The sequence below is a fragment of the Gossypium arboreum genome, chromosome 13, assembly GCF_025698485.1.
Source record: "Gossypium arboreum isolate Shixiya-1 chromosome 13, ASM2569848v2, whole genome shotgun sequence".
In the NCBI taxonomy this organism is placed as follows: Eukaryota; Viridiplantae; Streptophyta; class Magnoliopsida; order Malvales; family Malvaceae; genus Gossypium; species Gossypium arboreum.
This window is the reverse complement of record NC_069082.1, coordinates 1,420,263-1,447,463: the sequence shown is the minus strand read 5'-3', so window position 1 is coordinate 1,447,463 and position 27,201 is coordinate 1,420,263. Positions and strand designations below refer to the sequence as shown.

The 27,201-nt window shown below is 31.2% G+C and overlaps 5 protein-coding genes across 5 annotated transcripts; 2 read left to right on the top strand and 3 right to left on the bottom strand.

The window, feature by feature from the left end:
• Window positions 1-373: 373 nt before the first annotated feature.
• Window positions 374-6,040, bottom strand: LOC128286685 (protein AGENET DOMAIN (AGD)-CONTAINING P1-like). Its single transcript, XM_053024066.1, has 2 exons — window positions 5,852-6,040; window positions 374-487 (listed from the first exon to the last, which is right to left on the bottom strand). Exons 1-2 carry the CDS (start codon window positions 6,038-6,040, stop codon window positions 374-376), a joined length of 303 nt encoding a protein of 100 aa, XP_052880026.1.
• A 3,365-nt stretch (window positions 6,041-9,405) lies between these two features.
• On the bottom strand, window positions 9,406-9,693 carry LOC128286684 (protein AGENET DOMAIN (AGD)-CONTAINING P1-like). The gene has a single exon (XM_053024065.1). It carries the CDS (start codon window positions 9,691-9,693, stop codon window positions 9,406-9,408), a length of 288 nt encoding a protein of 95 aa, XP_052880025.1.
• Window positions 9,694-14,882: 5,189 nt separating this feature from the next.
• LOC108463046 (wound-induced protein 1-like) lies at window positions 14,883-15,824 on the top strand. Its single transcript, XM_017762985.2, has one exon. It carries the CDS (start codon window positions 15,240-15,242, stop codon window positions 15,633-15,635), a length of 396 nt encoding a protein of 131 aa, XP_017618474.1. The 5' UTR covers window positions 14,883-15,239; the 3' UTR covers window positions 15,636-15,824.
• A 2,531-nt stretch (window positions 15,825-18,355) lies between these two features.
• On the top strand, window positions 18,356-19,102 carry LOC108461626 (copper transport protein CCH). The gene is made up of 3 exons (XM_017761524.2): window positions 18,356-18,496; window positions 18,578-18,653; window positions 18,761-19,102. Exons 1-3 carry the CDS (start codon window positions 18,488-18,490, stop codon window positions 18,886-18,888), a joined length of 213 nt encoding a protein of 70 aa, XP_017617013.1. The 5' UTR covers window positions 18,356-18,487; the 3' UTR covers window positions 18,889-19,102.
• Window positions 18,965-19,742, bottom strand: LOC108461625 (protein EARLY RESPONSIVE TO DEHYDRATION 15-like). Its single transcript, XM_017761523.2, has 2 exons — window positions 19,367-19,742; window positions 18,965-19,285 (listed from the first exon to the last, which is right to left on the bottom strand). The coding sequence occupies exons 1-2, from the start codon at window positions 19,638-19,640 to the stop codon at window positions 19,137-19,139; spliced, it is 423 nt and encodes a 140-aa protein (XP_017617012.1). The 5' UTR covers window positions 19,641-19,742; the 3' UTR covers window positions 18,965-19,136.
• Window positions 19,743-27,201: the final 7,459 nt, after the last annotated feature.

The window sequence follows — 27,201 nt, the reverse complement described above, 5'->3', positions numbered from 1 at the left end:
AGCTCGATGGCAATTGCTTTAAATATTTCGTACAACACCACGGTTTAGTGGGGATGCTCTTTGCAAAAATAATAATGTGTGCCATTGTGCTTGTTGATTTTAATTATAAGTAAAATAAAATTGGTATTAATGAAAATTAAGTTCAAACAAGACATCAGCGTTTTTCCTTAATTAAGTTGTTGATTGCTTGGTGCGAAGCAAGAGTTAATTCATAGATGAAATTGAGAATGTCTTTACATCAAATAGACACTAAAAGAAAAACAGAATCCATGAAGAAACAGCGATGAATATCGAAGAAGGTGTCATTGGCAAGAATCCGGTGGCCATCGCGCCATTCAAGATGATGTCTCAATCGAGAAACGGGTAAGCAATCTCATCTCGGTAGTTTCAAAATAAACCCAATATTTAGATCCTGTCTCCCAGTGATCTTCCCCACCCACCAACCATCGTTGTCAAAAGCATCCACCGAGTCCAGATAATGGAAAACCTGAGTAGCTTTTGTGAAGGTTACTGGAGGTGGCACTGGTCGGTGTTGTTCTAATAGGGTCGGAAGCGTGTAAATTATTGTACTAAAAAATCACACAAAGTTCAATTCCCAGGGAAGAGAGGTGGATCACAAGGATCTCTTAAATACCAAGTCTTTCCTTAGTCAGAATATCCCTTTTATAGTAATTTAATAGCACAATAAATACTACTATTATACCCCCAAATATTGAAAGAAAAATAGGACAAGAAAGAACACAAGAGTTTTAACGAGGTTCGATAAATTATACCTACGTCCTCGGGCACTAACACCGGATGATAACTTTACTATCTCCAAAATATTACAAACAAATGGAATTCCTTAAGAATTCTCAAATGGGAGAAGAGAAAACTAAGAGAGAAAGATTGGTTGGGATGAATTGAAATGAGAAATGAGAAGGCCTATTTATAGTTGAGGTTCAAGGACCAAACAATAAATAGCCCATTATCTCAAGGACCAAAAAAATTATCCCATACCACTTTTCAAAGTCAACTTTAGGGTGCTAAACTTGCACCACTTTGGATTGTTTGCCATTAAAATTGTCTACCATTAATCATAATGTTAACAATCTCCACCTTGAAGATTTGATTAGGATAATCACATCTTCACACACTTCCTTCAACTCCCCAAATTCGATAAAGCTATCTTTTGTAGTGCCTCCAAATGCGCTCTCGAGCGCCATACACCTGAAGGTGCTCAAATTCTCAGGATGTTAATCAAGTTCAAACAATGATTAAACTTGATTGTTGTTACCACCTTGGTCATCATATCTGCGGGATTATCTGCTGTCGGAATCTTCTGAAGTAGAATTTTTCCTTTTTCAAAGACTTCCCGCACAAAGTGATATCTTACGTCGATATGCTTGGTTCTTGAATGATAGACTTGATTTTTCGCTAAATGAATAGCGCTCGATCGTCACAATATAGACTAATGTGACTTTGAACAACTCCCAAGTCTTTTAACAATCCATTAAGCCAAATAGCCTCCTTAACGACTTCTCAGAATCGCCATATATTACGCCTCAGTAGTAGATACGACTCATGAGATCGTAAGGTAGACTTCAACTCACTGGAGCTTTCAAGAGTAAACAGATACCCCGTAGTTGAACGACGTTTATCTAAATCACCAGCAAAGTCGGAATCAACATATCCAACTACAAACTGACCAAGTGCTTCATCCTGTTCAAAAATTAAACCAACATCTACGGTTTTTCGAAGATACCGTAGAATCCATTTCACAGCTTGCCAATGTCCTTTTCCAGGATCATACATATACCTGCTCACAACTCCAACAGCTTGTGAAATGTCAGGCCGCGTACACACCATCGCATACATCAAACTCCCAACTACATTTGCATATGGGACTTTTGCCATATATTCTCTTTCTTCTTCAGTTTTCGGAGATAATTAAGCACTAAGTTTCAAATGAGAAGCAAGTGGGGTACTTACATGTTTTGTGTTTTCATTTACACCAAAACATTGTAATACCTTTTTCAGATATTGCTTCTGATTCAAGCAAAGCTTGCCTCTCTGTCTATCTCTACTTATCTCCATGCCGAGAATCTTCTTGGCCTCACCTAGATCTTTCATCTCGAACTCTTGATTCAACTGAGCCTTTAGCTTATCTATCTCTTTTTGGCTCTTCGAAGCGATTAACATATCATCAACATACAAGAGTAGATAAATGAAAGATCCGTCATGTAGCTTTTGCAAATACACACAATTGTCATATTTGCTTCTTGTGTACTTCGCTTTTCATAAAGCTATCAAATCGCTTGTACCATTTGCCTCGGGATTGCTTCAATCCATATAGCGATTTGTTCAACTTACAAACCCAATTTCTACCACCAAGATCTTTGTACCCTTGGGCCGAGTCATATAGATCTCTCTTCTAACTCACCATGCAAGAAAGCCGTTTTAACATCAAGTTGAGCTAGCTCCAAATTCAACTGTGCTACCAAGGCCAACAAAATTCTAATGGAGGAATGCTTTACAACAGGGGAAAATACATCATTGTAGTCAATTCCCTCCTTCTGAGCGTAGCCTTTAGCTACCAACCTTGCCTTGTAGCGAACATCTTTCTTGCTAGGAGATCCATCTTTCTTTGCGAATACCCACTTGCATCCGATTGCCCTTTTACCTTTCGGTAATTGCGCCAACTCCCAAGTATTGTTCTTCGAGAGATTGCATTTCTTCATCCATGGCGCTTTTCCATTTATCACTTTCTAAGCTTTGCATTGCTTCTTGATAAGTGATAGGAATATCATCATCAACAACGGGAAGGCGTGAGGCCACCATATCGATAATCGAGCGTGTTTACGAATTTCTCTCCTTGGCCTTGCAAGCGCAATCGTTACAGTGTACTTAATGGTTCTTGGGTCAGAACCTCTTCAACCTCTAATTCCTCCATTGTGGCTGAAGAATTAGACTTATTAACTGGGGAAATCCCCATCTGCTCAAACTCCACCTGTTTTGGAGTACACTCCACCTGCTGTGGAGTATCGCTCGTCTGAATATCTTTATCTGCTACCTTTTTCAATGTGGTAGATTCATCAAAGGTAACATCTACGCTATGATCATTTTCTTTGTGTCTAAGCACCAAAGACGAAATCCCTTCACTCCAGAAGTGATTCCCATAAAGAGAGCTTTCTTTGCCCTCGGATCTAACTTTGACTCCTTCACATGGTAATATGCAGTGGATCCAAACACATGTAAGGAATCATAATCAGAGTCGATTTTCCGCACCATACCTCCATAGGAGTTTTTCTTTCTAATGCAGATGATGGCAAGCGATTAACAAGATGGCGGCGTATGTCACAACCTCAAATTTCAAAATTGCTTGCCCAACCCAAAGATTGGACAACATACATCGAACTTTCTCCAGCAATGTTCGATTCATACGCTCTGCCACTCCATTCTGCTGCGGTGTATCCCTAACTGTGAAGTGTCGAACAATACCATACTCTTGGCACACATCGAAGAACGGATCACTTCTATATTCGCCTCCATTGTCCGTTCTAAGCCGCTTGATTTTCTTGCCAGTCTGGTTTTCGATCATAGTTTTCCATTTAAGAAAAACTCTAAGCACTTCATCCTTAGTTCTCATGGTATACACCCAAACTCTTCTGGAAAAGTCATCAACAAAAGTAACAAAGTAGTGTTTTCCTCCCAACGAAAGTGTTTTGGAAGGCCCCACACATCCGAGTGAACATATTCCAAAATACCTTTTGTATTATGGATAGCGATCAATTTCACTCTCTTTGCTTTCCCAGAACACAATGCTCGCAAAATTTTAATTTGCAAGCCTTTGCACCTTTCAACAATCCTTGCTTTGCCAGAATTTGCAAGGATTTTTCGCTGGCATGTCCCAACTTCATATGCCACAACTGCATTGAGTCCAATTCTTTGTTGCTGGAAGCTGCAGCGACTGCTCCAATAACTGTACTACCTTGGTAGTAATACAAGTTATTTTTCCTGATGCCCTTCAATATCACAAGTCGCCAGATGTCACTTTCAAAACCCCATCTCGATATTAACAACTGAACCATTGGATTCCAAGGCTCCCAATGAGATGAGATTTTTCTTCAAACCGGGCACGTAACCAACATCAGTTAGAACTCTGGTTGATCCATCTTGATTCTTTAATTGGATTGAACCTATCCCAACAGTTTTTACAGGCATTGTCATTGCCTATATAAACAACTCCTCCATTTAGTTCTACTAAATCAGAGAACCACTCCCGGTTAGGGGACATATGATAGGTACAACCCGAATCCAATATCCACTCATCTGAATGGAACGACGATGATGATGCAACCAGTGATAATTCAGAGTCACTAGTATCATGTTTTGCAACACAAGCATCTACAGCAGCTTTTCCCTTATTCTTTAGCTTTGGACAATTTTTCTTCCAGTGGCCTTTCTCATGACAAAAGGCACATTCATCTTTCCCGAGTCTGGACTTTGACTTTGATCTCCCTTTTGAGTTTTCTTCCGAGTGTATGAACGACCTCGGACTACTAAAGCTTCTGTATCTCTGATTGAGTTTTTCTGTTTGTCCTTCTTTCTCTTCATAATCGTATAAGGCCGCATGACTTCGCTCGAGAGATATATCACTCTGCCATGAAGTAGAGTAGTTTCTAGAACTCAAACTCCTCGAGCGATGACCCCAACAAAGATCAAAGCCAAATCTTCATATTTGAATGTCTCATCCATATTCACCGTCGGTGACTAACGATTAAATTTGGTGATGTGATCATTCATTGTGGTACTTGGGACGTAAGTGAAGCGAAACAGTCTTTTCTTCAAGTGGAGCTTATTTTGACTGTTTTTCTTCAAAAAATTTTCTTCAAGTGCCACCCACAACTTATTTGCAGAAGTCTCCTTTGAAAAGCATACCTCTGCTCTCGAGAAAGGCATGATCAAATTGTGCCACATGCCAACCGATTGATCGCCTTCCAATCTTTCTCCTGTACATCATCTGGTTTCTCTTCATCAATGGCAATGTCTAGACCTCTGAAAAAGGGCATCTAGAACCTCACTTTGCCACATACCAAAATGGCCCGTGCCATCAAAGATCTCCACGGCCAATCTTGCATTTGCAATTGTCGGTCTTGTCCACATGGACGATGTTGAAGCTCCTACACCGACCGTTTTCTCTATAATCTTTCAATATACCTAAGGAAATCTTTTACGATGTGGAAGATCGGTTTAAAGCGCAACCACAGAGCATACTATGATTAACCTTGACTCTTGATACCACTTGTTGTTCCAATAGAGTCGGAGCGTGTAAATTATTGTACTAAAAATCACACAAAGTTCAATTCCGGGGAAGAGGTGGATCACAAGGATCTCTTAAATACCAAGTCTTTCCTTAGTCAGAATATCCCTTTTATAGTAATTTAATAGCACAATAAATACTACTATTATACCCTCAAATATTGAAAGAAAAATAAGACAAGAAATAACACAAGAGTTTTAACGAGGTTCGGTAAATTATACCTACGTCCTCGGGCACTAACACCAGATGATAACTTTACTATCTCCAAAATATTACAAACAAATAGAATTCCTTAAGAATTCTCAAATGAGAGAAGAGAGAAAACAAAGAGAGAAAGATTGGTTGGGATGAATTGAAATGAGAAATGAGAAGGCCTATTTATAGTTAAGGTTCAAGGACCAAACAATAAATAGCCCATTATCTCAAGGACCAAAAAAAATTATCCCATGCCACTTTTTCAAAGTCAACTTTAGGGTGCTAAACTTGCACCACTTTGGATTGTTTGCCATTAAAATTGTCTACCATTAATCATAATGTTAACAGTCGGACCTCGTCGGCTGAAACTATCTCAACCAGAGGCCGAGTCTGATCTTCTTCTTCAACCAGGTTCTTGTACTGCACTCTATAAAGAGTATTGTCGTTCAACGGGGATAATATTTTAGCTTGGTAGTAAGAACCCAAGAACCCTTCTTCCTTGCTGCATACTTCGACTTTATCTCCTTGGAAAAACATCGCCATACGAGAGAGAGAAATAGTGTTGAATGGAGAAGTTCGTGCAGAAAAAACAAGTAATCGAGTGTTGTTTTATAGAGGGTTTATGCTGCCTTAAGTTATTTCTTCGAATTACATGAGATTTTGTATTAAACAAAATTAATTTTAATTAAGTAATCTAAAATAATATAATATTATTAAAATTTAATATAGTATTAATTTTAAAATTTTGTTTTATATTTTAATAGTATTTTCTCTTATATTTTAAAACGACTTATTAATTTTTTAATAATAATCTACCTTTTGTTTTTTTTTATTAAATATTTAGATACATGTATGTTTATAATTGTATATTCTCTTTATAAATAATTAATTATAGATTTTTATATGTTATAATTAAATTGTTAATATGCATTAGACCTGATCATGAGTCAGGTCAGGTTTGGATCGGGTCAATGCAGAATTTTATACTCTTTTTCTAGGTTCAAGTCTAGCTAAACTCAAAAAATAGATCTAAAATTTTGTCCAAACCTAACTCAAATAAAAAATGCTAAACTCGAACTCAATCCGGCCCGTCGTATTAATTTTTAATATAAAACAAATTAAAAAATATAATACATCAAATGCCTCAAAAATAGTAACAAAAGTGACAATAAGACAAGACACTATATAAATAATAATAATAATAATAATAATAATAATAATAATAATAATAATAAGTAATAATATAATAGCAAAATGACATCAAACAACAACGAAAAAAATTAGAAAAATTTGAGTCGGGCAAAGCACTGGCAAAAAACTTTACCCAAAGCCCAACCTATTTAAAAAATGGACCTAATTTTATCCAAACCAATTTTAGACCTATATTTTGTCCAAACTCGAAATTATTTGTGCTTCTCGCTTGTAAAAACTGGTTTAAATCTATATATGATTCATTTAATAAATTTAGAAAGTAATTTCTTTAATATTTTTTAAATGATTTTTTAAAAGAGATTGTTACACAATTTATGAATTGATTTAATATATTTAATAACCCAATTAAATATTTTATTACATTACTTTCGAACAATGTTTTTGGAACCATATTAAATGGTCAGATCGTTTGAATCAAGAACTATCGATACACTGATCCAAAATAAGAGAAAGAAATCGTCTATATTGGGAATCCAATTAAACTGCCTTTGAACCATGAATTGTCAATTGGATGAGAAGTTTAAAAAAAGGTTAAACTAGTTTTTATATATTGTGGAGACTTATATAGGTTTTCTACTAGAGAGAACTTTATTTTGTTCAGCGAGGAACGTATTTTTTAGTGCTTTGAAGCGTAATAATTAAGTGTGTAACTTAATTAGAATCCTACGATTTGAAGGGAAAACTTAGAGAGGGTAGATGTTTAAATCTTAAGTACAAATGTGAGAAGTTTAAACTAATGAGTGTTAGAGCTTGGTCCAACCCCGTAAATGTAGGAAAATAAATTTCGAACCAATACCTTAACTGGTTCCTGATGCAACTAGTCTGAACAACCAGTTTGGTCTGATTCAGAAAACAATACTAAAAATCTCTAACTAAATTTTATACTTTTTACAAATCAGAAGATAAAGCACAAATCAACGTGTTTGAACTTACGTCCTTCTAGTTGTTGCAACATGAACGATACCAACTATGCTAATATTCAATTTGCACAAAATTATATTATTATGTGAATTTTTTTTTTGTTTTCTTATTTTATGTAGAATTAAAAAAAAAACACTTACATATGAGGAGACTTAACTCATAATAATTTTTAAACCTTCAAATTTACCATTCTTATCAAAGTTAAATTTGATTTTTTTTTAGTATAAAAGATTGATATTTATTGAAGCACACGGCTCAAGGTGGAGAAAATTGATATTTATTGAAGCACACAGCTCAAGGCGGAGAAAAACAAAAGTCACGACAAGTAAATTGGAAAGACAGAAACAACAGCAGATCAAACGGCCAAACAATGAAACCACACATAGGAAAAAATAAAACCAAAAATGCAAAGGAGAAAGCCACCATAAGCCAATACCAAAAAACAATTCACAGTCAAAATACCAGCCGAATTTCTTTCTTCACCTTATGTAGCAAAAACGTTTCTGAGATGAACACAAATGAACTTTTAATAAATATTTTTTTTTCACTTACATCTTGGATGTATTATCATAATCTAGTACAAACTATTTTAAGTTGATCGTGATCCTCCTCATCGTAACGTCACCGCATTTATATTTTTGAAATTACACGTTACAACGATACAAAAATTTACAATCAATAATCATAAATCAGCAAATGACTAACGAATGTAAATAAATTTATACAATTTAACAAAAATAAATTAGAACATACCAATTCAAACCTAAATACGGATAAACCCGACCCTTGAGTACATGTAATTAGATGGCATGTCATCTAATATAATAATATCATATGGTTCAATTATCCAAAATAAATAAAAATGTTTTTCATAACTCATTAAATAAAAAATCACAAAAGTCAAAAATGAAGCATGTCTCGGTATAAAAATTTGTGATGTGTAATTATTAATTAATTAAAATTTTTAATTTAAAGATTTAAATCAATTTAATAAATGCAATTATATAATATTTAAATACTATAATTTTTATTTATTTAAACATATTTAATAGTAACTTTTTAGAATATAAAATTGAAAATTCATCCTTAAATATAGAAATTAACAAAATATCAATTAATATATATTTTCCATGCGAGAGGATCATAAAAGTTGGAAAGTAAATGCCAAATTTCCGTTTAAGAAATTTATTTACATGTAGTTATGGCTATGATTTGCATTTTATTTAAGGAAACGTATTACAATTAAACACTATAAATTACATATTCGAGATGGGTTTTTCAATCAAAGAAAATTTGATCATCTTGAAAAGAAAAAAGAAATGGCAAAAATGAAAGTTTTATCGTTTATTCTTATTGTTATCCTCGTCCTATCTATAGGTATGTAATGTTATCTTATGTATAAAAATATTTAATTATACTTGTTTTAGTGCATTTTTAATTTTATTGCATTTGAAATTACAGAGAATATGGGTGTAGTTGGTGATGGATGTTGCACGGATTATCATCGGGGTCCATGTGAGCATGGCAAAGACGATGGAGCTCCTGATGGCAGCTGCTTTAAATTCTGTACAACACAACAGTTTTGTAGGGATGCTCTTTGCAAAAATAATAATGTGTGCCATTGTGCTTGTTGATTTTAATTATATGAAAATAAAAATGGGATGATGTATTCTCAATTTTAAATGAAATAACATTTTTGTTAGTGTGTTTTTATGTATCTTTTAATCTGTTTATTTATCCTTGACTCTAGGTTTATGATTATTCAAGAGTTTTTTCTACAATAATAAAAACAATATCCCTACCCACCAACCATCGTTGTCAAAAGCATCCACCCTGTCCAAATAATGGAAAACCTGAGTAGCTCTTGTGATTGTTGCCGGAGGTGGCATTGGTCGGACCTCGTCGGTTGAAACTATCTCAACCAGAGGCGAAGTCTGGTCTTCTTCTTCAACTATGTTCTTGTATGGGGGTAAGATCTTTGCTTCGTAGTAAGAACCTAAGAGTAAGAACCCTTCTTCCTTGCTGCATACTTTGACTTCATCTCCTTCGAAAAACACCACCATTGTGATTTAAACACCAGAGAATTATTGTCTGCTTTGAACCTGGATTCGGATGAACCGTGAATTATCGATTGGACGAACCATTTTTGCTACATATTGTAGAGACTTAAATAGGTTTTGTATCTTTATTTTGTTCAGCAAGTTACGTATTTGTTAGTGCATTGAAGTGTAATAATAAAGTGTATAATTTGGTTAGAGTCCTAAGATTTCAGGAGAAAACTTAAAAGGGGTGAATGTTTAGATCTTAGTATAAAAGTGAGAAGCCAAAACTGGTGAGGGTTAAAGTTTGGAAACACTTGTTGTAAAAGATTCTAAGATAATAAATATTCTTTCTGGCAAAGGTTCTGTAGATGTAAGGAAATCGAATTATGTAAACATTTCTATTGTTCTTTATTTGTTTGTACTTTTCAGTACTGGTGCATGAAGCAATTGGTACTTATGGAAATACTACTTCGAACGTTGCTTTTTTCTGCCTTTAAATATCAATTTAGACTCAACATAAATAGAATATGTAAAGACTGATAAAAATATTAGAAAACACAATAAAGATGTGCAATAGAATTGTAATTTTTATTATACAATCAATAATCAACTTAATTAGTTAAGAACAATAAATCATTAAAAATCTAATATCTAGATGTGTTTGATTCGATTTTAGAAGTTGTAGAATCTAATTTGCAACTACTCTCAAACTACTCGTAGAGAATTGCACCACTTTACAAAAATGATTGCATCTTATGTTGTGGAACTCAAAAGTAGGTGATTTAAATAGTTTTATGAACACAAGTTGAAGATGGATTTTGGTACGAGAATAACACATAAGGATGGTTAGAATACCTTAAAAAGTCTAGTCAAAGTTTGTCTTATAAAATCCTGTGATTACTGAAGGCCAATACTATATATATAAGTAATTAAATGCGTTAATTAGAAAGATACTTAAATTAATTGAATCTTAGTTTAATTACTATCGATATTGTTATCTGTATAGGAAAACGTGAGTTTGAATGAATATATTTTTAAAGTTTTTGTTCATACATTTCACCATGGTACTTTATTCTTCATGCCTAAACACATATAGTCGAAAAAGAAAAGGAAAAGTCCAAATAACGTAGTTCTGGCCCAAGTCAAACAGTTTCACATCAGAAATCAACACAGCATGTCACGAGGTCCCATTAATTGTGATGTATAATCATCTTTTGCTTCCTCAATAGAAACTCTCCGTCGGGTAGCTCGCACTTGATAAGAATTTTTGCATTATTTTGTGTTGGATTCAGTTCGAATTTAAATTAACTAATAAAATGTATTTTAATTTTAAATTTAATTATAAAATAAATAAGATATCAACTAAAATTAAAAATTTTAATATTTTATAATATTTTTGAATAGTAAAATTAGTTTTTTTTGATGGATTGACCTAAAAACAAGCTTGAGCTTAAAAATTCTTTTGAAACCGAGTCTTGGTTAGGTCCGGTCCGACCTATGAACATCTCTATTCTTCAATGACCTAAGCAAAATAATTTTATGATTACCTGCAATAATACATTTATATAGGTTAATATATCATTCTGTACCTATATTTAGTTTCAGTATTCAATTTGGCACCAGAATTTTTGTCTCAATTTGGTACTGAATTTTTTTATCTAAATTTGGTACTTAAGTTTGGTTTCAATGTTCAATTTGGTACCCAATCTAAACAACATCGTGTGGTCAATAAATATTTGACATGGGCACTCTAGTAATAAAAAAAAATAGGTATTTAATTGGGACAAAAGAAAAACTTAGGTACCAAGTTGTTGGGGCGGCGTCGAAAGTTTTCATTTTTTGCCTTTAAAATTTATAAGATTTTAAATTAGTAAATGGTAAAATCACACTTTGGCTTTTAAAAAAATGAAAAAAATTTTATTTAGTCCTTTAAGAATCATAAAAAAATAAACTATTGAAAATTTGAAATTAGATTTTAGCTTTTATAAAAATATACAACTTAATTCCGCCTCTTCAAGAAAAATATTTTAGCTTCGCCCCTAAGATAACTGAAGTCAAATTTAAGTACTTGTATAAAAAAGAAAAATTCAAATATATCAATTGAACATTCATCAGGTAGTAAATTAAACATTCAAACCAAATATAAATACCAAATAATATATTAACTATATTAAAAAATTACTCCTTTAGAAGACGACAGAAAATTTAGGTTTGAGTTTTGAGTCATTTGCCATTTGCCTTTCGGTTCTTTTTTTTTTTTGCTTTGCTTTGTCTTTCCCAAGTATCGAAGGCGACATTTTAGAAAGGGCTTGCGTCAAACAGGACGGTGGAAATGAAGTGGTTCGATATAGGTGGCACGATTTGACAGTACAGATTGATGAAATATTATATCATCAAAGTTAAGTTGGTGCGGGTGCATGAAAATGGCCATGGAAACCCTAGTTTTTAAATACCAAATGAAACCAGTGAAAGACTCACAGGGCTCAAAGCCAACTCGAAAAGCCATTAACCCTAGTTTGTTTTGCCCTTTAAGGGGGGAAAATATGGCCTCCGGCCGATGTCTTTAAGAAGCTTAAGTTGATTCAATAATTTGTTCATTTCTTTTCCTATTTTGGTGTTGAGTGGTTAAAAAAAAATATAGATAGTTAAAATGGAGACAAGTGGGTCATTGTCAAAAGGAGGAAATTTTATCACGGGCTTGTTTATAATATATCAATAATAAAATATCTAAAAAAGTACGGTTTTTAGAATCAGATTAATGATCAAATGAGTCATATCATTAATTTTTAATTCGATTAATTTATCCAGTTCAATTGAATAAATTATTAAAAAAATTAGAAAATTGGTTCAATCGTCAATCTAACCGGTTCGTAAGTTAATCAGTCTAACCTTTATTTCAAACCAATATCTTGATCGATCCTCGATCCAACTAGTCTAACTAGCCATTTTGGTCTGATTCAAAAAACAATGCTAAAAATCTCTAATTAAAATTTGTGATTTTTACATAGTTATATTATTTTCTCAAACTCTTAAATTAGAAGATAAAACATACACCAACACGTTTGAACTTACGCCTTTCTAGTTGTTGCAACATGAACGATGGCAACTATATGCAAAAAATTATATTATTATGAGAATTTTTTTTTGTTTTCTTTATATTTTTTATAAAGAATTAATAAAAACTCACGTAAGAGGAGACTTATCTACATTATAAAATTCAAGATTGTGGAAAAAACAAATGATGTTTTCATTCAAATGGTAAAGGTAAATGTTTAAATTTCATTGGGCCATGGCTTCAAATTTTATAATGATTGATTTTTATTGATTTATAAATTGTAAAACGATAAAAACAACTTCGTAATAATATAATTTACTTTATACATAATGAGATATTTTAGTAAATTTCAACTGAATTAATACCTGATTGACTCGTGAAGCCAACTCAGCCATGGGCTTAATGCAAGTATAGATATTATACTTAGAATCTCTAATTAAATTTCACGCTTTTTACAAAATCATTTTTTTATAAGGATTTTTTATTTTTTTGTATAAAATCAATAAAAACTAACAGGTGATGAAGACTTAAACATTATAAATTTTAAACTTTCAATTTTATCATTGTTACCAAAGTTTCATATGGTTTTGCTAATCATGCCAATGACTCAGTGACAAACTTGTGTAAGTTTCAAGTTTATTAGAATGAGGTCCAAGATTAAATTTCTGTTTTTAAACTTTTTCTCCCTTCCTCCAATGTAATGTAATTGTTCAGTTGTACAAAAAAAGTTTCATTTGATTTTTACATAAACCTTTTTTTTATTTAACCATAGGTGCCCTTACCTATTTTAAGGTTTGAGTTTAATTCTATTTAGGCCGGAAGTGGTATTCAGATAAAGTCTTCTTAAAAATGTCGATTCCAATATTTAAGCTTGGTCTAAATACCTGAAAAATATGGATTTCCTTCATTTGATATTAAATTTGAGTTACTAAAATTTGTAATGTTTCTCTTATTCTCAGAATTATTTGCAAAATAAAATAGAAAATAAAAACAAAATGATTCAAATTGACTCCTCTTTGTGGAAAGATGGTTTAATATTTTTCTGCCAACACTTTTCTTAATTTATGAAGAGATGGTGATGTCCATTGAGTGGTTCAACTCTTTATATCTATGACAATTTTTCATCAATTGGCTACTCATACAATAGATGGGATGCAATCTGGGTGACTAGTTTTAGAAACTTTAATTTCTTAGCCAAAAAAAGCCATTTGCCAGCTCAAGAACACAATTGATTCCATATTATATAAGCATGATTCATCACAGGGAAGATATCACTGATTTGATTTCCATATGAGGTATATAAATCATTGAAATTTTAAGAGTATCCAGCTAAGCTCCCATTTGCTTAATTTGGGTGCTTGTCAATTTAATTTCCAGCTTCCAAAACATTACCATCTTTCCATGTATCAAGCTGTTTTTTGGACTTTGGAGCATAGCCTACTGTCTTTCCAAGTTTTCAACCATCATGTTTATGGTAATGATGTGATTAGATTAGAGACAAACCAATGACCATATTTAGAAACTTGCTTAATCCTGTTTCTCGGAATGTGGTCTTCTTTGGGACGCACCATTTCAAAACTTGATAATTTATCGTCGATGAAGTGTTAATTCGATTGGCATAAAATTATTGTCAATGCAGAAGGGTATGAAATCAAGTGTGGTGAAGCGCATTATCTTCCTATTTTATGGGTTGGAAAGGAGTTATGAGTAATTTTAAATATTGTACCAAAAAAAATAGATATGATCACAATCTATAATGAGATTGAATTTAACTCATTCTTGAGATGTAAGAAAAAAAATCATATTTATTTTTTATAAAAAAATTAATGCTATGCTTTTCTTGAGTGAGTGATAATGGAATCATTTTTGGCATTTTTTGGTTGAAATTATATGGCTTCAACTAGCCATTGTTTACACATGCGCAACAAAATCAAGTTACACCACAAAAGAGGGTGAAAAATAATAATAAGTAAAAGGTGGTTAATTAATCTTGCTTTTTTACATGAAGTTATATTTTCTATTAATTTAGTATTTATATTTTTTGAGTTAAATTTAATTATTAATTTTTAAAAAGAATTAAATTATTTTTAATAGAAATATTAGTTAAATTAATAATTTATTTTAACCATATCAATGTTGATAAATCATACATATTTCATGTTGACATGTTATGAGATTGTTAGTAGAAAGAAGAAATGGATACAAAAACCAACCCAAAGAGATTCTTTATATAAACCCTACTTGCTTCACCCTCTCACAACAACTTGTTATGTTCTGGGTTTTTTTTCACTTTCTCTAAAACTTCTTTTTAGTGTTATTGTTTTCTAAGCCATTTTTTTATAATCAAGAACTGGCTAACACAAAGGATAACATTCTGGAGGAAACCAACAAGAACCAACAAGTGGTTCTCGTCCTCTATGAGGCCATAAACACTCGAGACGTCCAAACCGTTCATCAAATCCTTGCTCCTGACCTAGAATGGTGGTTCCATGGTCCTCCAGCCCACCAGTTTATGATGCGCCTCCTCACCGGAGCTTCATCGGACCAAACTTTCCTTTTCGACTTTGACCCTCTTTCGGTCACCACTTTTGGGTCCACCGTCATCGTTGAAGGCTGTGATCATAAACGTTCAATCTCTTGGGTTCATGCTTGGACTGTCAGTACTGATGGGATAATAACACAAGTGAGAGAGTATTTCAATACTTCTCTCACTGTTACTCGTCTTGTGAGCTCTAGCCAAACACCACCATCCAACTACAGCTCATCATCGTCATCATCATCACCGTCGCCATCCTCTGGTTCTTCATCAACGGCTGAGATTACTCCTGTGCATTGCTTTTCCGTTTGGGAGAGCAGCTTTTCCAATAGAGTTGGGAAGTCCGTGCCGGGCCTTGTCCTGGCAATTTAGTCATTTCCTTATCCCTTTCTATGATCAGGTGCAGCCGAATGTAGGACAATATAAAATAAATAAAAAGAACTTGTTATGATCAGTTATGATAATAGTATAAATGATAATATTTGAGGTTAAATTAGCTAAAAATGTGGTTTTTAAAAAATATTTGAGTGAATAAATCGATTTCTGGTATATTTATCAAAACAGTTTAATTTTGAAAAGAGGATGTGAAAACGTAATTATTAACCTAATTATTGATATAACATCATTTTATATTTATATATTGCATACATAAATTATTATTTTTTTAAATTAATGATTGAAGCAATCATCAATGACAAGGGAAGAGGTGCCGCCGATCGCTCAGACGGCACCAACGGTGTACTATTTACTTTATCTAGATTGATAAATAATGGGATCATTAAAATTAATGAGTCTCCAAACCCAAAACCTCAAAATGATTCAAAGGCCCAACATTTTTTAAATTAAAACCCTAATCAAAGTAAATTGATCCAATTCTAGTGTAATTCTGAAATTGATTAATTTCAACAATCGACGAATGCAATTAACTTAGATTTTATAATTTTTTAATAATTTATTTAATTTGATCAAATAAATCAATCGAATCGAAAAATCGTTAGTCTAACAGTTCATGAATAATATTTTTGCACCTACAAGGTACAACCCAACACCCTTTATAAGTGTAATAAATAAAGTTCATTGGAAAGGGAAAGGTACCAAATTAGATATAAAACTCAAATAAGTCATATCTAAATGAAATATTAAACCACATATTGGAATTTTAATTACTTTTGATTCAATTGTAGCATGACATGTTGGAACATCCCTTGAAATAACAAGTTAGGATAGTTAAAGTAGGTGAGTTTTGTTGACATCTATGACTTTTTTTTTTTTTTTATCTTGGTTGGTTTACCATTAGTAAGCTTAAATTGTGTTTATTTTGATAGAAGATCTATTTTCAATTGGAAAATGAAGAGTAGTAGTTTATCGACACAAATTTTAACCTTATCTTAAAACATTTGAGTTGGTCTTACTTGGACCCAAAGTTGATTTTAAATTTGTTCGAGGCTAAAAGCTAATATTCGAATTTTAAAGTATGAATGAAGGATTAAAATCGTGTTTTATCTAGTGCAATGTTGATCGCCTCCAACCTATAAATAGACCATTTCGATGCTCTTTGGTGCAACCCTTTTGGGTGCTTGTCTAAGAGCTTGTTTGTAATTTCCAAATTTATTTGTTGTGAAGTGTTACATTCTTGTGTTCATTATAAGTAAGACTATTCGGGTGACTGGTTTTAACATTGAGATTTTTTGTTGGGCTGCAATTATTATAAGAATAGATTGGACTTTAGCCAATAAAATTTCGAATTCATTATTGAATAAAATCATTCACTAAAAAAAACTCCGCAGAATACGATTGTTATCCAATTTATTTATTTCTTTGCTTTACTCTTTTTAAATACTACTATTAATTTGCTTTATTCTATGCATTTTTAATATATAAGCCTAACTCAACCTCCAATATTTAAAGTTCGAGTTTCACTTGACTTGTTCTTTTCAAATTTATAATATATTAACTTTTCTTTTCTTTTATATATTAAGTACTAAATATACTAGTATATTATTGTAAATATATAACAATATATTAAGTTAATTATGTTTAAAATTTTAATAAAAATATTAATGATAGTCAAATATATAATTATTAAATATTACATAAAAATAATTATATTTTTAAGCTTAATGGATTTAGATTATTCATTTACAAATATGAATGAATTTTAATAAATTCAAAGTTTATATTTCAAATCGGTCCGAACATAATCAGCTATATATGTTAGGATAAATTACACAAAAAGTCATTAAACTATTAGTAATTTTACGTTTTGGTCATTTAAATTACTAGGCTGTTAAAATCATTGTTTTTCTGTTAGCACCACCCGCACCAATCAAAAGATTTCATTTTCCTTTTCTTCTATAGTTTAATTTTTTTTAATGACACAACTTTGAACATCTCAAATCTACGAATCAAAATTCAAATAATTTTTTTCACCGATCTCCGAAATTAATCAACAAATTATCTTCGATCTAAAGTATGTTCCACTACTCGTCGGTAGATACTCCATCATATTTTAAAAAGAAATAATTTAACAACTCAATGACTTAAATAGTTCAATAACTTAAATGATAACTTTTAAATAATTTAATGACAAAATTATAACTTCTTAAAATTGAATAACCAAAACATAAATTCATTAATTTTTTTGGTAGATAAAGAATCTAAATACATATAGCCACAACAGGAATTATATCTGACAACAACATTGTTTTGTAGAATATCCATCTCGATCATCTAGAATAAATATCATAAATTCTCAAATCAAGAGGAACATTTCTTCCTAAAACTGCCATAATATCTACAGCCATATTCACTGTGCGGGGAATAAACATTACCTTCACATGCCAATTCTTTACTAACATCCATATAATTTATCTCGTATTTTATTAATACCATACATGAATTCAAGACGAGAAAAGAATCCTAGAAACATCTAGTGCTCTCTAGCTATACAATATATTGGCAACCAGATGTGGGGTGGCTCCTCTCTTACAAAAGTCAACAAGTTATTGGAATAAATGCAAATCTTCACATATGAAAGCACCTTTTAACAAAAGCAAAAAGTAAAAAAAATAAAAAATAAAAAATAAAGTTCCCCATTAATCACGTAAAGAATCCAATACCTTCACTTAACAGTGTATATATTTATATGCTTCAAGGCTACCCCTTTACCAAACAATAAAAATCTCACCTTTCTGTCTTCAAGTTTCCTTCTTTCATTTGCATCAATGGCCAATGTAAGTAACCCTTTTTCTTCTTCCTTTTTATATTATCTTATCATAGACAGCTAAATTAAGGTTCCAATCTTTGTATTATAGGTAGTGGAATTGAAAGTGGGCTTACATTGTGACGAATGTATCAAGAAAATCCTCAAAGCTATCAAGAAAATAGAGGGTAATAATCATCTTCTTCAGGAATTACCTGTTTTGATTAGGGTAAATTACACTATAAACAAAAACATACTATAATTTACCTTTTGATTGGGGAAATTTTGATTGCAGATATTGAAACTTACAACGTTGATACTAAGCTGAACAAGGTTATAGTGACAGGCAATGTTACCAACGATGAAGTCATCCGTGTTCTTCAGAAAATCGGCAAACAAGCAACCACTTGGGAATCTGATTAATTTCACAATTTTGGCTTTTCTTTTGATTGATTTTGGGTTCAAAATCTACTGTAATAGCTAGAATAAAACAAAATCATTATTTTTTTTGGGGTGAAGTTAATTTTCATTTATTGCGAAATTTAAAAAGTTCACAGACTAGGATCTAAAGGAAGAGAGATCTCTGTACCTAATATATTACAAATTAATAAGAGAAAAGAAGTTAAAAAGCTTAAAATGAGACCTCCCATGTCCACTCAGTACGAGTTGATTCACCTTGGCTGGTGAATAGTCCTTGGACTCACTTTAACAGTCACAATCTTGGGTGCTTTTTCGATAAACCTCCGTGACTCAGTCACAACTCGGTCCTTCCGCCACTTCGATGTCCCAAACGGTACCAATTTCTTTTCCTTTTCCTCTGCTGCAAAAATAAAAAAGTTCCGAGTTTATACTTAATTGACTCGTGAGAGTCGTCGGGTGTGAGTTGAATTCAGTCACTTACGTCTTGGGTCGAGTAAAACGTCGTCGTATTGCTCAAATATGTCATCGAGGTCATCGGGGAAGAGAGGATCATCGTCGTCGTCGGAAACGTCGTCGTTTTCGGGATCATGGAAGCGTTCTTGAAGCCAGTAGTCGCGGAAGCAAGGGGATGATTGGACGAGAGCCCACCATTGATCAGAGAAATCCTTGACCATCCGATATGCTAATGGAATGAACAATGGAGCGTTGGGATTCAAAGTTGAGGATAATGATGATCGCTGTTGAAGAATCTCCATTTCCACTAAAAAAAAGCTTTCAGTAAATTAAGAGAAAAGAAAGCCGGGAAAGTGCTTTGCAAAAGATGAGGATAAGATCCCACATACATTCACTCAATATATAACGGAGAGTTCGCTAATTAGACACGGATTAGTTTATTATTACATTCTTGACATTATTTTTTTTAATTTTTTTGGTAAATTATATCTAAGGTCACTAAACTATTAAAAAATTTATATTTTTGCCACTCAAGTTTAAAAAGTTATAAAATGGTCACTAAACTATTTGAAAGTTTTCATTTAAGTCACCGGACTGTTAAAATCTTGTCGTATTGTCTTTTTTGTTCGCACTTCTCACATCGATCAAAAGCTCTATTTTTCCTTCTCTTCTACAATTTAGTTTCTTTTTTCATTAAATAGTTTTGAACGTCACGAATTTGTGAATCAAAATCTAAACAACTTTCTTCTCTGATCTCTGATACTGAACGTTAGATCGACTTGGATCTAAGATATGTTCTTCTACTCATCAATGAGTACTAATCCACCATACTAATTGTCAAACCATCGTTTAGAACTTGCTAATAGGCCTTTTTTTTAAAACAAAAACTTAATAATTTGGTGAGTTAAATAAAATTTTTCAAATAGTTCAGTAACTTAAATGAAACTTTCTTATAATTTCAAAACTAATTTTATAACTTTTTGAAGTTGAGTGACTAAAACGTAAATTTACTAATAATTTAATAATTTACTATTATTTTTTTATATTTTAGACAGGATAACAAAATAATCTGAATTCAACAAGTTTCTATTCAAATGAGATTAGACATGATTTATGTTTGAAATAATGTGAGAGGTTTTAATTAAGAATTTTGGAGGTGGAATCTAGGTTGGACTTAGATCAAACCTACACTATGAGAAAATTACTAAACTACTAATTTTTAATTTTATAAATACTTTATATACTTTAATTAGAATTTTTAAAATTTCTATAAGGCTTTATCATTTTAATTATTTTTGTATTTTAGTTAGATTTTTATAAGATTTTATAATGTACATTTTATTTAATTTTATCAAATTTAATATAATATAAAAATTGTGTAATGTCTTTGGATAGAGCAGATTGAGTCGAGTCAAAGTGGATATTACAATTTCAAATAAATTCAAAGCCAAGATAGGACTGGAATGAAAAATATAAAAATTGGGTTAGATTCAAGATAGGCAAAAACCTCACCCTACCCCATTGTCATATCTAATGTTACTATTTTTTTTCATTATTTTTAAAACAAAAGGAGGCTAAGCCTTGTACATTATTATAAAAGTTCAATATAATTTCATTCATGGTAATCCCTAGTATTGGGGGATTCTGTTGTATGCTCAAGAAGTGCACAAAAAATTTTACCTTTTATCAACATTTTTAATTTATACCAAAATATCTAACTTATATCAATATCAAAATTCGAACAAAAACATTAAGAATTTTTGGTAAAAAGTTAAATACTTGTGTTTGCGCTTCAAATGCACGAGAGAATTCTCGCATATTATCAATGAACAAAATACTTCCCACCCTTGTTGTTACCTCTCCAAAGAAACATAAGCCATAGCATGTTTTAGTCTTTCAATTGGTTGTAAAAAATAGAATGTCGATAATGGCAAAAAAAAAAAGAGAAAAGTAAAAAATATAGATTTTACATGGAAACCCTTTTGAAAAAAAACCACAGGTAGAGGAGAAGAAAATTCACTATGTCGAATTCGAATGATTCAAGAGGAGAGACGACTACGTCTATTTATAAGTTTGCAAAATCATATTATAATAAAAGTCAAATAGAAGTAATGCAGTAAGGTTAAAATACCTTATTCTAATCAACATCAAATAGAGGAAGCATACTTCTATATGGATTTCACTTCTGCAGCTTGTACCGTAGATCCCTCCTTTCTTGCCACTTGTATTTTTATTTAACAAGAATTTAGGTCACATATCTTTAACATTGGTGAAGTAATCAACAACAAAATTTGCTTCCATATATATATGATTTACGTGCACCTCCCATTGTCATTGGCATAACTTCTTGATACTTCTCACAAGTGCCAAATAATTAACTTCTTTCTCTTTGTTGTTTATCAATCGAACAATAATCATGTTATCACTTTCTAAAATAACTTTCCTATAACCTTCAAATGGACTCCCAATTTCATCACAAAAACTTTGTTATGTGGTTGACAACATGTCTCCCACCGAACAAGCGCAAGCTTTCTCCTATTTGATGAAGACTCATATGAAATTCTAAGCTATTTTTTTAATTTCATCACAAACCCCTACAAATATTATCGCTGACTACATGAAATAGTTGGGAATTGTCATAAGTATCGATTTAGCAAGTGTGACTCGTCTTGCCATAGATAATAGTCTTATGTCTCACCGGTTTAGTTTACTCTTAACTTTATCAATCATAAACAACTAAATTGATAGGTGGTAATGAATAGATAGATTTCAAGTTACTGAAAATGTTTAGAATATGAATATGAAAATTAAACAAACAATTAGGAAGATTGAAAATAAAATAGATTTGAAAAGAAGGAGACTAAAATAAGAGGAGATAGATTTAGCCAATGTTTGATGGATTTTTGAAGGAGAAAAGTCAAATATTGTTTTCCAAAAAGATGAAGCCAAATATGAAATTAAAAGATAAATAAGTTAGGAACAATTCAAGAATCAAAACAAAAAGAATAAATAAATAGAGATGAAAGATGGAAGGATGATAAATATGATGATGGCAAGATGAGGAAGAAAAATATCCAATGGAACCCCTTGAAGAACAAGCTTTAATAAACTCCACTATTGGCTTTAATCGATCCTTCAAGTTAGATAACTTGGAAAACCAAAGGGTGAAGAACTCCCACCAACAATATCGAAGAAGATTAAGTTGAAAATGTTAGCTTAGAAGAATCAACTTGAGAACACCGATAGGGAAGTTGAATAAGCCTTTGAGATGTTGTGGTGGAAGCAATAAAAAATATGCAACAAAGAACACAATAATTTATAGTGGTTTGACTCCAATTGCCTACTCTACTATCTTAGCTTACCACAAATAAGGAGTTTCCCAAATTCACTAATTTGGCAACCTTTGAGGACAAGGTTTAACCTTACAATCTCTTCTAAGATTTATGCCCCAAAATCTTAAGATACTACACGCTTAAAGTTTTTACCCAAACCTTAAGAATAAACTCTCTCTCAAAGAGAAACAAATAAGCAAACAAAGAAACAATCCTTACAAGATTAGGATGTTTGCCAATTAAGCACAAATACAAAGAAGAATACTTAAGCTAAATGAATACAATGAAAGCTTACAAGTGTTTACAAGAAAATGCATGAAAAAATTAAGCTCTAGGTTGTTTTGATTGATCTTTAATTTTTGCACATATTTCTTGTTGTTGCTAAACTTTTGGAAGATGGTATTTATACCCTCTATTGATTTCCAACCATTGTGGTTGTTGTAGAAGTGAGTGTAGCAATTGGGGATGAAATACTAGGTCATTAACTTCACCTGCAGCAACCAGTATTGACACATATTAAAAGTGTATCGATATTTTTTTGTAATTAATGCTGATTTCAGTAACTGTTGGAGCAGAAATATTGATATCTTAGGAAATATATCGATACTTTGAGAAAAGTATCGATACTAGATCGATACTTACCAAGGTTTAAAAATGGCAGAACGTCAATTTGGTATTGATTATCAAAAGGGTATCAATATCTTGTAAAATATCGATACTTAGACAAAAAGTATCATACTTTTTGTCCTGGAGCAATTCTAACTTGTTTGAAAATGGTTAAAACATATTTAAAAATGTTTGACTCAATTGAAACCATTTCAACTTGATTTTTATGAAATTGTTCAACTTTAATTTTATTAAAGAACATTTTAATTTGTTATATCAAAACATATTGTCTAATAAGGCTTAGCTTAACAGAAAACTCTTCTAAAAATACAAGAAAAGATTTCTTACAAAAAATAAGAACTCAAAGGGTACTTTTATTAAAATTAAAGTTGGGTTCTTTTATGGTGGGTAGTTACCCCTTTTTATACAAGGAGGAGTTGAAAAAAGAAAAAACAAATCCCTCAAATGTAGCCTAAAAATTTGGATGGCTAAGAAAAACAAATCTCTGAAAACTAGCCTAAAAATGTAGGCAGCCAAGGAAGGTGACTCTTACTTCCTAAGAAACTTAAAGGAATAATTAAAAGATAAGTGAATTTGGTCAGCTTTATAATAGTTGTGTATGGAATAATTTTACAAGAAAACAAATTAACTTGGCTTAAAAATATATTTTCTAATTGAGTCATTGACAAATTAGGCAAAAAATAAAACAATTAAGTCTTTAAGTGATCTGAATGAACTTCAAAATGGGCTTGATCTTCAATTGGGATTGTCCTCTTCACAACTTAGGCTATTGCAAACTTATTAACATTGCTTAACTTTAAGCAATGGTTGTCGCGACGAGATTTGGATTTCTGGCCACGATGTGACGAGGAACCCCATCGTCACAATGAGGCAAGTTAGTGTGTTATGTCACAACGAGGAACCCCCTCACGTCGCGACGTCAAGTTGAAATTTTGGAAATGTTGCAATTTGGTCCTAGTTCAATGTTGAGTTAACTTAGAGCATACATAGGCTCGTATAAGACTCGAGAAAAGTTGTGTAATGTGAATATGAACTAAAATGGTTATGTTTGTATGATTTATGTTTTGCATTGAATATAGCATTTTGTAACTCGGACCCTAGGATCGGGTTGGAGGAGGGGTGTTACAAACACCTTCCATTTATGTTCACGTTCAGGATCCCAACTAAAAACTCATCATAAGTTGACTGATCTTCTAGACTCAAAAAACAACAACTTTGATGAATTTAAGAGAATAAAATTTACCCTCTCCATGCATGTATCATAAAAAAAATACTACTAGTGGCTTTTTTTTAATGAAAAATAGGACTTCCTAAGTGTTTGCTCAGATCATATACTTGTTGAAATCTGAAATGCTCTTTGATTTTTACTAATCTTACTTGCACCATTATTGAGCAAAAAGAATAGCTACATTTTGTTTTCATTTGTTTTATGCCCTAAAAAATATGCAAAATGATCCAGGATACCTTTAAGCATTCTAGCTTGTGTCAAGTCATCCTTAAAAAAAAAAAAAAACCTAAATTATTTGTAAAACAAAAAGGTGTGATATAATTTGGCACTCTATAGACATTGGAATAGATTCTAAGATCCCCTCCACAATCGCTTTATGGATACTATGCCCAACTTGCTTCATGCCAAGTATCGAATAGGTATGGTAATGGGGTGAATTCCTCAATTAGTGCACCATTCCATACTATCTATATTGAAATCGTGGTGATACATTGCAAAATAACCTGCCTAATAGTTTGAGGGATGCCCACTTCAACAAGTGTATCAGCGATAAAATCCCACATAATTTTATCATATGCTTTTTCAAGATTTACCTTAATTATTATCCACGCTTTTTTATTTCTCTCTACAGGTCCTCATAGAATGTATTACCTCTTTTGTAATAAAAATATTATCCGTAATACTTCTTCTTACAACAAAGCTTACCTAATTAGAGGCAATGAATAGCAACCTAATTATCTTCTATTACTTAAGCTAATGTGGATCACTAGTGTAGAAAATGAAGTTAGGTAAAATGCTTAACTTGTAAAGTTGACATTGAAATAATGTGTGGAACTAGGAAATTTCTTTTGTGAAAGAGATGTACTACTTTTCTAAACCCAATGTTAAAGACTCTGTAATATGTGGCAAATGAGGAGGGCAGTAATGGAATTAACCAAATATTGCAACATCTCTAAGAAAAGAAAAGAAAAGAAAAAGTGAAGCTTGAATGTTGACGCGTGAAGTTCGGTGAGAAGAAAGTTCTTTGAGCCAAAAAAAAAAAAAAACGCCTTTTTATTTTTAATCTAAATTATAAAATAAACTTTAAATTTTATACTCTTCAGATATTTAAAATTTAATTTTCGTACATTTATTTTAAGAAGTTAGTCTTATTTTTGAATTTAAAATTATGATACAATTATGCACATCATTAAATTCTTTTGTTAAATTAAATCAGTAACATTTTAAAATTAAAAAAAACTCGCCAAGATTCACGTAATAAAACAAATGGTATTGTAATAGATTTGAATTTAACAAAAAATATTAATAATGTTTACAACTCGTAAAAATTAAATCAATATTTTAATCAAAATAAAGTATTTGGGCCAATCAATGATATTATAAAAATCGTGGTACCAAATTTTGTCAAAATACTACTCTTAAAAGTTACATCAACGTTTAATCAAAATAAAGTATTTGAGCTAATCGATGACATTGTAAAATTAAATTACCAAATTATGTCAAAATACAACTCTTAAAAGTTACATCAACGTCTTAATCAAAATAAAGTATTTGAGTTAATCAATGATATTATAAAAGTCGAGATACCATTTTTTATCAAAAGTTAAAGTATAAATCTTAAATTTTAAATTCGAGTATAGTATATAGACCAAAATAAAAATTGACTATTATTATATAATTATAAATTTAAGTATAGCATAAAGAACAAAATTAAAATTTTACCATTTTTTATATAATGCAAAAGAAAAAATAAGTTGAGCGAATGTTTTACATGTAAATATATTATTATAGGGATCAAAATTAAAATTTAACCTTTTTCTATATATATATATAAATGACCCACATGTCAAGAAAGGAAGGTTCTTTGGACCTTCCTCCCTATATATAGGTATATAGAGTATCTTCTAAAAGCTAACAAAGTAGTATATTTGATTGCTACTAATTTTTTTAAATTAATACATTTTTTATTGGATATTTTTTAATATGAAATTTGTGTTTTTAATTTAATGCAGTTCTTGTATTTGGAAAAAGTTACATTTGATACTCAAATATAATGATGTTATTTTTTAATTTTTAATTTTTAATTCAAGTTTTAGGATTGTTTTGATGAAAGCTAATTGCTAAAATTTTTAGGTTTGATTTTTTAATTTTGTTAATAGAATAAATTTAGTGTTAATTGTGAATTTGTTAAATTTGTTAAATACAATTTGATGACTGTGAATTTTTTTCGAGTTTTAGGATTGATTTGATGAGAATTAATTATTAATTTTATATGTTAATTATGAAATTTTGTCAAATCAATCCTAAAATTCAATTATGGAAAAATTATTTATAAAAATTAACTTTCTAAAATTATGGAAAATTTATATTATTTATAAGAAGTATTATGAAAGTTATTGGACATTTTATAAAAAATTATATTATTTTTACTTAATTTATGTATTATAAAAGAGTTATAATTTAGCACAATTCTTTCTCTAAATTAAGTTTATATAAGTTTTATAATCAAAGCTATAGACTATTTGCACCGTGAACCCAAATATTATACGGTAGATGCTAATTATGCAAAATAAAATATTTTCTTGTACTATATATATCGTGGGATATGATACCATTTGGAAGAATGAAGCCAGACAAAAGCACCGAAGACGGTTTATAAACTCTTTAATTTAAGAC